Source organism: Rhea americana, unplaced genomic scaffold (genome assembly GCF_003343005.1).
Source record: "Rhea americana isolate MKP2758 unplaced genomic scaffold, rheAme1 scaffold_67, whole genome shotgun sequence".
NCBI classification, from domain to species: Eukaryota; Metazoa; Chordata; class Aves; order Rheiformes; family Rheidae; genus Rhea; species Rhea americana.
Genome location: NW_028186834.1, coordinates 642,518 through 654,689, shown reverse-complemented (window position 1 = coordinate 654,689; position 12,172 = coordinate 642,518). Strand labels below are relative to the sequence as shown.

General features: G+C 39.8%; 1 protein-coding gene across 1 annotated transcript in view; it reads right to left on the bottom strand.

Moving 5' to 3' along the window:
• The window catches only part of LOC146586628 (von Willebrand factor D and EGF domain-containing protein-like), a 170,874-nt gene that overhangs the window by 94,301 nt on the left and 64,401 nt on the right, over positions 1–12,172 (bottom strand). Inside the window, 4 exon segments of the mRNA XM_085320959.1 lie at positions 3,373–3,466; positions 3,469–3,562; positions 6,707–6,928; positions 10,544–10,601. Coding sequence (XP_085177085.1) covers positions 3,373–3,466; positions 3,469–3,562; positions 6,707–6,928; positions 10,544–10,601 — 468 coding nt within the window.

Below are 12,172 nucleotides of genomic sequence, written 5' to 3'. Positions count from 1 at the left end.
TGTTAAGTAAACTTTTCTTTCATTGAGTCTGGGGAATGTGTAAATTCCCAGTCTAGCAAAGAACTTAACATGCTTAATATCTATTTTCTTTAGTCACTTTTGCACTGTCCTTCCTGAGTTGTCCTGTACATTTTTTAGGACTGCATTGGGACAGTTTGGTAACAGATGCTTAAGTGCTTTGCTGGCCCTCTGCCTAACTGCGTGACTTTACTTCACAGAACTTTTCTAAGGTGCAGGTTACCCTTGGCATATTACACATGAAGTAAGGCCTTAGATAKGTCCCTGATGTGCCTCAGATACAGCCTAGAGAATGACAGAAGAGATAGATTTGTTTCAAATGCTTCATTATGAAAATCATCTGTGTCTATTTACCCTTGCTCTAATTACAAAGGGTTTCCTCTAAAGTTTGGAGCACTGTATTTTTTCCTTTTACATATTTTATTCTTTTCAAAGTCTTTATGCATACTTCATTTCATTCTGGTCTGCTGATGGAGCTTTCTTTGAGCTTTTCACACTATTTTTCTGTTGATCGTAGGATTAGGGTATCATAAGGTAAGATGATTGTTTTCACTTTTTGTTTTAGTCCAGCTTTAATAATGGGCAAAATTGTAGAGAGTTTAGTTTGAATGAACAACCATGATTAAAATTTCTCTGGAAATTTCACGATCATAAGATTTCTGATCGGTCTTATTTGTGTGGCACAAGAACAATCCTGGAGCTTTTTAGAAGATATGTTTCTTGTCCCAGGACTTGGCATTGCTTTATTTCCAGACAAATTTGAAATATTACCAAAAGTTTAGATTATTTTGGCATTATTTTTGTCTTACAGACAGAATGTAGAGGATTCAGGAAATAAACATTTGGAAACATTTTGAATGCAGATATTAGATTCTGTTGTAGAAAGTATAATTACCTTACTCAGTTTTTCCAGTGTATTTTGAAAATATATGATAACTATTATTTTGATCATTGATACAATACTAACTTAAAAAAATTGCAGTGACAGAGGCAAAATGAACCAATTTCTCTTTCTGAAATATGAGCTGAGACATTTATGAAGCTATTTTTCACAATGTGCAGGCACAACAGAGTACAGTATGATACGACAGGAAGGCTTTCATGCTCACAGGACTGCACAAGCCATTACACTTTTAGCACTAGCTTTCTGACAATCTAGGAAAATAAAACATATTTGGTTGGTTGAGGGAACACTGAAATGACTTGCTCTCTGCAGAAGAAGACGGTGCCACTTCCAGTTCGACGTGGCTGTCCTGCACACACTGTTCCTCTAGTTGTGAACGGTCGTGTTACCAGTGTATGCAGCTACTCAAGAGTCACATCATAAATTAAACGTAAAGCTACACAAAATAAGGCAGCAGCAGTAGGTTTTTTTTTAAGGGAGCATTACATAAACTAGAGACTCTGGTTAAATATTATATATTTAATAATTAAGTAAGAATTACATAAATTAGCGGTTATCAAACTGAGTTGAATACTAGTATAGTGAGTCCAAAAAGGATAGTGTTGCTGTTGCCTTCCGAATGGATAACTGCAAAATGTAAGAATAATTTATTTAAAATATGTCTTTTAGAATTCCTTGCCAGGATGCTTCTTTAAGGACTGAGAGGCTCTGATGTCATCTTATTGTTTAAAAGTTGCGTTGGAAAGCCGATGTATAAAAGAGATCTGTGCCCATTCTGAGCGCCGCAGCTGCTTGGGAAAGGTGGGAGCCAGGGAAGGAGCTCATCTGCCAGGTGGTGAACAGGCAGCCTAGCTTCAGGTGCTGGAGAGTCCTGAAGACTATCACGCCTTAAATGTTATTTAAAATGAAATTAAAAGCAGCAGCAGAAGAAATCACCCTCCAGGTTTTATTTTCTATTGTGTCATTTCTCTGTGGGTGGATTAGAGACTGATCCAGTCTCCTCTGGAGATAGTTTAGCTTTTCCATTGACTTYAGCCAGCTTTTGAACCAGGCCTGGATTCTGAAGGGTCCTTAAGAATCCCTGCTTGGGGATTCAGCAAAGCTGAATTTGTTACCCTTCTGCCTTTCTCACTTAGCAGAAGATTCCTCTACCTTTCCTGAAGTATTTTCCATCATACGTGCCAAGCTCTAGAAAATTGCTCCCTTTTATAAGTAAATTATCTTCCCACATATTCTGTCTTGGCTCCAGATCTTGGCTTTGAGCAGCTCCTCCTGAGAGTCTCAAGATAGCCCCTCACTGTGCATTTCAGAAGCTGGTTATGCTTGCACCAAACTAATTTACTCCTTCCCTTCCCACAAGCAATATCTGACTGGTCCTCACAATATTAAGTGCATTAAGATTTGTTAAAAATAGCTTTTGACTTCTGAATTGTACTRTTTCTAACTACAGGTCAAAATTGACATTAGATAACCATCGTTTAAACCCGTTGGTCATTACTAGAATATGGTAAATACCTTTATTTATTTTCTGAAATGTAACAGGTCTAAAATTTTTTTGATATTCAAGGGTTGAGCTAAGTAAACTGATCCTGTAAGCAGAATAAGTGTTACATTAAGGTATATATTGACATGTCTGACCAAGGTTTGAGTTTGTTTCACCTGTGCCAAATTTGCATGCAGTTGTTCTTCCCACACCAAACAGGGAGGACATCAGGACCCAAGCTGATCTTGCAATAACTGTGCAAATAAACATCATCATCCTGCTTTTCGTTATTGGTAAACCGTGCTTCACAAGCAAGCCTACCCAGCTAAATCATCCCATTTTTTTAGAGCGGTGGGGATCACCTTGCAGGTATCTTTAGAGTTCAGCATCAGGAATTAAAATGTGGGATAGGGATAGGGCTATGTTACAGAGTCAGCTTCCTGGCTTTGCTTGTAGACCATCTGTTTCAGAAAGTGAGAGCTTTTAAAGCTCACTGTCATTAGTAGAGCAGAGATATTAAGTTTTAGCATGGTGTATGTATTACCACACTTTGTCAAAATGTAACATTTGATCTATATCCGCATATTGTAAATAGTGTTCAGGAATAAAAGAACAAGGGAAATACCAGACCCTTAGTTAATCTGTATTGTCAGTTTTCTCCATTTTCCAATGTGGGTGAGAACTGCATTTTTTTAACAGCTGAGTGGGATCTTAACACAGCTGTTAASRTTACATCACTTGTGAATGCAAAACTCRTCTGTCAGAAACTGCTCGTGTGTATTGTGCTGGCTGAAAATCAGCTACCGTGCTGTCCGGGATGGCAACGGGCCTCCAGGCTTCCCTCGGCAGATGAAGCAGATCTCCCTGCCAGGTCATTAAAGGGCTCCGTAATGGAATAAATGCATCAACACCCCTTAAAATGGCACTGCAGCACGTCTTCCAGGTGCAGCGCCCTCCAGCTCTGCACCCCCGCTGCTCGATGAAGTCCTGCCCGGGCGCAGTGCTCCGCTGCGGGCGCGCGCCGGTGCGGCCGTCCCCGCCGAAGGTGCCGCGCAGACCCGGGTGCTGTTGAAGTCGCCGCCTGACGTCCCCACCGTCGGGCTCGTTCCCCACTCGCTTACGTCGGCGCGAACGAACGCTCCCGAAGGGAACATGATCTGAAGAGGCAGGAAAATGCAGTGAATTGAATCCATTATGAAACTTTGTGTGCAATAAAAAGTGTCCGTTTCTATGAACAGAAGTATCAAAAGTGGGATGCTGGCTATACCGGTGGTAATTTAACATCGCTTAGATGCACTATAAATATTTGTTCATGCTGTTATTTAGCTTGCTTTCAGATTTTCTGGTACTAGTATCTGACAGCATTACATAATTATAGATCCACACAAGTGCTTCCTGTTTAAATTAATAATTAYGTTCACTGAGGTTTTCCCACTGGTAAGTTAGCAGCTAATTTTGAARCAACTTCCATGGCAGTAAGACCACCCTTGTGTCTTTGCCTAGGAAATTGTTTCTTTTAGATAAACTGCCAAGTCTGAAAAACAGTTTTCTTCCCTCTGAAAAATCGTTTCATTTTCCAAGGGCGGATTACCCAGAAAATGATTGTGTTTTAAAGTGGATAAAGCAATTTTCTCATTAAAGAACTTGTGGTAGGCTTATGCTGACCTTTAAAAGAAAAAAAATCTTGAGGGTAAGACAAAGAAGTAGAGCTGTGTGGATAATGGATTTTTTTAGATTGGTGGCCCAACCAAAAAAAAAAAAAAAAAAAGGAATAAATCTCTTCAACTGAAATGTATTGTTGGTTTCCTATATTTTTCCAGGTAAAATGATTTTGAAATTGCTCTGTACCAGGCGTGGGTGCAAGAGAGCTCTTTCCTTATAACTAAGCCTAGTATTTTGTTGGATCCAAAATTAGATGTTTCTAATTATCTAAAAACATATATTAAATAATTGGAAACATTTCATTAAAATAATTCCAAAATAGTTGTTCTACTTTTTAAAGTCATGCCTACCCAAATTATTGAGAATAACTTACTCAACTAGTGTCCTTGGCTTTTTCTTTTTTTCTTTTCTTTTGGTCCCTTTTAATTGCCAGGTTTTCCCACCAAATCTCTTTGTATCTATGAGGATGTGACTAGCATAAGCATTCCTTGCTGGAATCCAGAGTTTAGGTTATGGCTGCAATAAATAACAGTCTTAGACGTTTCTATTTCCTAATGCTTCTAATGGTGCTACCTGTATGTGATCGCCTGGTCCAACTGAGCTAAGCAGCAAGGTTGCACTGATTCCAGTGGGAGCTGGGGGTACCATGATTCGAACTCAGGCTTACTTTGGTTTGATCTGGGTAGTTAAAGTATCTTTTTCTCAGAATATTGACCTTGGCCAGTAATGGAAGTCAGCACGCAGCTGGCTTGTGCTTTGTGCCATATGTCTTTTTTTCTTTAAGACACAGAACTTTCTGATATAAGTCAGCAGTAGGAGTCTTCTGGACTACAACGGCACGGGAGAGAGCCTGTGAAGCACCAAAGTTTGGAAGAGCCTGAGGTGCTGCAAGCCGCAGAGGAGATGAGCAAGCAGATGGCATGACTATGCCTGCTCCATGTCAAAGTCTTCCCAAATGCTAAAACCAGACCTCTAAATACATCAAAAATATGGCCGTTATGTCCATCTTAGGTGTATCTCTGGTTTTCCAAGGTAAGTTAAAAAAATATGATTCTCAAGCAGAAAGCTAGAATGGCTTGAGTAGTTAATTTTTTAAAAGTTGTTTAGAAGATGGAACCGGAGAAGTGCTGTTGACACAGAGCTGGGTGGGTTTTCTCTTTGAGATAAACGTACACCTTCTAATCACTTCTTTGCTGCAAGGAGGAACCCTTGCTACAACGCTGTGTGCAAAATCCTTGCAGTCAAGACTGCATGAGCTGTTTCAGTCTTCTGTGCGGATTGGATTAGTAGCTGCAGGTGTGGATTTATTTCGGGAATTTAGAGAGCTGTAACGCTTTGTTTTCCTGTTGCCCCTGTTAAGATGTGCAGTCTGCCACTGAGGACCTAACAGCTGTCCGGCTTTTCTGTAAACCGCCCGGATTTTACTACTGCTGTTGGGGACTTTGAAGAAGCTCTTTTTGAGAACTCGGCTTACAGAGGTATAAAGTAACTGGCTGCTGGAAGCTGCCGCCTTGCACAGAACGGAAAGGGATTTACAAGTCCCCACTGCAGCGAGGGCAGGATTCATATTTGTGTCCCAGAGGTGTCCTCGTGTTTTAAACGCAAAAGAAATCAGGGAGACTTAATGTGAGGTGTAAATGAGGATGGGGGTTCCTTGCTAGGACTATTCTGATAATAAAACTGTAATTATGTTGCTTTGAGTTGCAAACTGAGATGACAGCTTGCTTCCTGCTTTTTCGCTATTCTATAATTAACAGACTTACAATTACTAGCTTATCAAGATCTATTCCAAGGGAGATCACAGAGAGGGCCAAAACACGGGAACTCCCTCACATCCTTCTGGCTCTACCGTGGACCTACTTTCACTCAGAATATTTTCTAGCAATAAATCTTGATGATAAAACCTCAGGATAAAATTATCTTTTTGGCTGTAATTTGTGGCTCTTCTGCTCTCCAAAGCCCAAAGAGCAAAACCTGCTCTTATTCTTCCAGTGATTTCAACCAGTAGACTGGATCAAAATTGCACGTTCTGGATAAATGATAGGCATCATTTTGCATATACATTGGACAAATGATACGCACCTACTTTGCATACATGCAAAGCATATTATGGCCTTTTTTAGGCAAATAGTTCAAATTATACCAGATGTTCCACATTTGCAGGCCATTTTCGTGGCTTTTGGGGGCTGTCTGGCTCTGGCTGTTATTGCCTTGCTGTTACGTTCTACCATTCTGTTGTTCTACTGTATTTACCTGTGATCTTCCCTTGAATATTTATATCAGAAGTGCTGCAAAAAAACCTTTTATTTAAGTGAAGTGGTTGGGGAGTGCCTAGCGTAAATTAACTGCGAGAAGATTGCTGTACTGCGAGTAGTAAGTAACGCTGTATGCTCCCAAGAAATTTCTGGAGCTATTTGTAGGTATGTCTCCCAAGAAGTATCCATAGACACTGCTTGGTTTTGGTTTACTGTTTGCTAAACTAACACTTTAACCAGCTCCTTTCCTTGGTCCCGTTTTTGGGTACCTTCTGCTGCAGGCGCTCTTACAGCCTCAGATATTTTTGTAGCAACTTCTGTAGTCGTTCAGAGATACTGAACTCCCATTTTTAAGGACACAGAAGTACTCGAATGCCCACGTGCTGTTACTTTCCTCCGTCCGCAGGACGCCCGGATTCTGATGGGCGGCGATGCGCTGGTGCTTTTGACGGCAAGCCGCGGCCCGGTCTCCGGAACCGACCCTCGCGCGTACCCAGCACGACGGCGGCGTCGCCCTCCCGTGCCGCCGCGCCGCGGGGCGGCTGTTTGTTTGTTTGGGCTCGTGCACGACAGCACGTCTCTAATTAGGCCAGCGTGGCGGCTGGCCTTGAAGGGGAGAGAAAAAACAACATGTGGGGAAGCGTTCGGCACCGTACGGCGGCTGATACTACTGAGTTATTAGCTGCAAGTGCATAAGAATTCATGCGAAAAGCTGGTAGCTGTCTAAGAGCTGCTGCTATGGCAACGGGCATGGATAAAAGGGATAAACATTTGATAAAAGCAAATGGGAAAAAGTCCCTGCCTCCAGGCCTTAATAAATATGTTTTGGTTCTAACTGGATGCTTTACAGCATGATATTCTTCAAAGCAAAATCAGTGYTCAAATAACATCTTCTGTGACTAATCACTAACTTTTACAAGGCTGGCTGTGGCTAGGTGAACATTTCTTAYGAAAAACTGGGATTCTACTGAAAACCTGTTAAAAGGACTTCTTCCTCCCCTCGCAGAAGAGCCGCACAGCGAGCAGAAGTTTCACTCTAAAGGGAYTGGCAGTCAGTGCGTTGCAGCGTGTTCGGCAGCTTGGAGCTTGCTTTCTTCTCAGTGCACGAAGACCCTTGCTCSGTGTGGGTTTGCGAGGAGAGCGGTTCCGCAGACGTTTCCCCCTGCGCTCGCGGGGCTGAATTCCTCCGTCCTGCGGCAAGGTTTGGCGGGGGTCCAGCAGAAGGGCCCGCGGGAGGAGCCTCCTGCGGTCTGCTCTGTTTTCTCCCGCAGTAATCTTGTCTGACTCGTGTCCTGTCTCTATATTTCATTCCAACGCGACGTATATAACTAAAGAAAATAGCGGCTATGTGCTACGTAGAGGTTACAGGAGATGTCTCCACATAAGCCAACAGCTGTCATCTTTAAAAGCAGTGGATTCTTTTGATTTCTTTTAAGGCACAACATTTAGTTCTAAACAAGATTTCTAGGAGAGTAAATAAAATGGAAGATAAGCTATAAGCTTATAATAACAAGCCTTTCCACTTTCTACAATAAAAAAGAAAATGTGAAAAGCAAAGTGCAAAACATAACATCAACCAGTAAACTTAATAATAAGATCTTTCTAAGCAATGATATCATACAAACAACACTGTTTTTTTGCGGTCAGTATTTTCTAGTAAGAGGAACAAATCATTTTTGTTTTGTCTTTGGTTTGACACACAAGATTTTTTAGTGCCCATGTATCAGGATTTTACTACTCTTCACAATAAAAGCCATAGAAAAGTATGTAATTTAAAATACAGTAAGAATTTATTAACTGTTTTTCTCTGCAAGAGAGCACGTTGGACTTTACACTTCATCTTGAAAAACTTAGTAAAGTCAGCCATAAAAAGATTTTGAATCGTTCTATCTCATCTTATTTTCTAATCAGGTGCATAAACCCTAAATACATTGCTCAGATGCTGTTGCAAATACTGATTAGAACTAAGGAAGACATTAAAAATACGTAATCTCTTTTAACATCAGATGCTAGCTCCATTTGGACCTCTTCACAGGAGAAAATGAGGAGCAGGGAAATTTAATGAGGATCATCTTCCACTTTCCTTCAGTAGTCCTTTCAACAAGAAGAATTCAGAAGGAAAGATTTTTAGAAAGGTTGATGGAAAAATGTGCAGTAAAATGACTGTATCCAGATTAATCAGATGTATCTAGTAAATAAGATAGTATTAAATTATGCATATAAATATCATTCTAGTAATGGGAGCTATTTACTGCTTAATAAGCGTAGGCAATGGACCCAGTCTAGCTCTCTTGGAAGTCACTTGGAGTCCTTCAGTGAAGTTGTGACATGGGTTCCACAGCACAAAAATCTGCAGTGTGTCTAAATTGAAGGTTTAGCTTGGCTTTGAACTACTTGAATGGATGATTGAATGTAATCAGGTAAACTTTTTGTGATGTTTATACAACCGTAATTGTGATAATCATTCATTGGACAACATTTAAGAAACCAAACTGCAACCTTGCAGAGCTGAAAGCGTGAGATAGAGTTAATGGAGCTTTTGTGCAAGGGGTCTCAGCATATTCTTTGTGCACCAGGCACGATTGCTTGCATCTGAATTGGACTCCATTATGCACCTTGCAGTTCTGCTTCCCTAAWAGTCTGTAGCAATGGGTGCATTAATATGAAGTGGTCCCCTGTCTCCCTATAAACGTGTTTGGGTTGTTTTTTCAAGGAGCGCATCAAGTTTTTGTTCATTGTGCTCTTTATTCAAGAATTATATAATGCTCCTAAGTCTTTGGTTAAGATAATGAGATGTTACCATAGGAGTCTTTTTTCTTGGCTCATGATAAGAGATGGGTAGAAGGGAAAATAAATACATAGATGTAAACACTGGTAGTAGTGTTAGAGTAACTAATGCAATACACTTATCTCTGAAATACTTAGCAGGCTGCACTGAGATCTCCTTCACATTTTTATCAATTCAGTTATTATTGTGAGTATTCCTAAACTTTTTCCATCATGGTTTTGCCACCAAATCATTTGATTTGTTGATGTGTCCCTCTGAGCTTCTGCTTCCCTAGTGAGAACTATTTTATGCTATTTTTTTTTACCCTAGGAAGTGTTGGATTATGCTGCAGGATGTCCTCAGGTTTCCGAGTGGTGATCACTAAAGAGTGGCTGTGTTCTCAGAGCCAAGCTGGTGGACTGTGTTCAGAAGTCCCTAGAAGGCTGGGGACATAAAAACTTCTGCTGACTGTCAAGAAAATAGAATAGCGCCCCTGGAAGGACTGCCCTCTCATGTGCAGGACTTTGTTGTGGCTACTGTGGTGAATTCTATTAAAACTAACCACAAGGACAAGGTTGTGCAAGCTGAGTTATTTTGTAATCATAAAAATTAACTGTGGTGRCAGCGCTGCTGTGATAATACTGGTGCATTCGTGTAAATGTTTGAAAAATCTCACAATTCTTTTTTCAGAATCAAGAAGTGTTTCCCTTCTTACATTTTGCCATAAAAGGATTTTCTCCATATTGAAAGCTAATATTTCATATTTAAGAATCTACAATTTATGATGTGAAAGGCTTTTATATTTATAACATGCCATAACTAATAACGAAGGCCATACTTCTGCTTTACAAGGCTTTCACATTCATTTAATTCAGAAGGTACTTTGCTATAAAAGAAAATGCTATTTCTGGATTTTAGCTAGTATAATTAATGCTATGCACTAACATACACAAATTGAGTGTGCTTGCATTTTAAAATCTGACATTTCTTCTTTGATTTTCAGTATATTTGGTCAAAAGAGTAAAATAGTAAATATTTATGTAAAAATACTTTAGCAAAAGGCATACAGAAGGAGAGCATTATCATTAGAACTGTGAGTTAAGTGTTTTAGTTATATTATGAATAACTATATTAGAAATACTACCCCAAAATGCGAGCTTAGTAAATCAGTTTAAAAAACATTGAAAAGTATTTGTAAAAGTTAAAAAATGAAGTATTATTATGAAATCTCACAGAATAGCTTATACATTAGAAGTGATCATTTCAGTAGGAAAATTCTACTATCAAAACATCAAAGTCTTCCAGACAATGTTTTGATTTTCATGTTTTCACATTTCCAGCTTACAAATTAAAAAAAAAAAAAAAAACAGGATCAATGTTTTTAAATGAAACTAAGTTTTAATGAGCTTTTTCTTCTAAATTTTGGAAACTCAGAACTTACAATTTTCTATTACTGTGTCTACTTCATTTTCATCCTTCATTTTCTCCATTGTATATTTTTCCTTCTCCATTCTAATGGGAAAGTCAGAAAAAGTAAGAAAATCTGGGAAAGGCAGGAGTGTGTTTATTTTATTTGTGTAGAAAACGTTCCTACTATTACACTTCTGTCTGCACGTCTGCAATTTTGCTGTTGGAGATGCCCCATATTCAGACTTTCTTTTCCTTTTAGCGTTACAGTTCTTAGGTGATCCCTCTGCAGGACTGCATGGAGAGCAGGAAGGAGGGGTGCTGAAGGCCCAGCTGCCCACCACCGCTGCACGTCAAGCTCTTCTCCATGATCTTCATCTTAGATTCGGCTGCCTCCCTAGAAGCCAACTTACAGGTCACTAGATACGGTGAGGGAACAGATTTATTTCCTTGGGTTATGCTCTTTAATGGATGCTCTGCTGTTGGTTTCTGAGGCAATTTTGTAGTTTGTTTATTAAGCTTTGTTTGCTACCATTTTTGTAGCCATATAGAGATTGCTAAAGGCTCTATTTTCCTTTGGTTCTCTTCAGTAGTTTTGGATGTTTCTTTTCTTCCTAGTGTAACATTCTTACCTGAGCCTGTGTCCACTGACCACTTTGAGCCAGCRTAACTCCTGATACTCAAAAGCTTATGTTCCACTCCTTCCCTAGGAAAAGTTTCTCTTAGTTTATTCTCTTTCATTTCTCCACCGTTTACAGTCTACAGAAATCCTTAGGTCTCTTTCTGATGCCTTTTTATTATTGAAGGACATCTATGTGGCTTCCTACTTGMGCCCACAAGCTTTTTTGTGCAAGTGCTCCACATTCACGATACCTACTGCACATCTCGTTTCAAACACAATTTTCCACTGCGTACCCTTTCACCACCAAAAGGGAATGCTTCCAGTCCATAGCTCTGTCTCAGCATCTGTCTGTGGGTTGTAGGTTTGTATCAAGACAAAAGCAGGAATTGTATTCACTGCTCCTTGAACACAGGGCTTTAAATTAATTTGTCAATATGTTATCATTTTATAGATTAATGCGTACAATAAGCAGACAGAGAGGATGTCTAACTGATGTCTAATAGGGCAGCATAATCATTACAATAATTGAAAGTGAAATTATTTACAGTAATAAATGAGAAACTAAGTAGGAGTAATGGGACTGAAATGACGGGTAAGAAACTTGGCTGAATATCAGGAAGTGATATGTCTTAGTGAAATAACCTGATTATCGAGATGGTGGAAGCCCCAATGCTTGGCTCATTTAAAGCTAGGCTGGACAAAGCAGTAACAAATGTCCRCAAGGAAGAAACCTGTTGTTACTGAGGGCCCAAGGTATTCCTGAGATTTTTCCATTTCAAGATTTCAAGATTTCAGGTAGAGTGCCACAGATAGATGGTCTTTACCAATTTCCCTGTACTGAAACGGAACTGTAAACTTGTCTAGAAGCATTTCTATGTATTATCAGTAAAGGGCTCCAAAATGAGTTATTCAGATAAAGTTGCTCTAACATTTTAAGCTCTTTTTCCCAAGGGAGCTATGTTATAATGTACTACATGGGTGASAGGGTACCTCCCATTCAAAGAGGCAGTTTTCCATGACTTTCTYAGCACAACAGTCTGGTAGGTCACTGCCC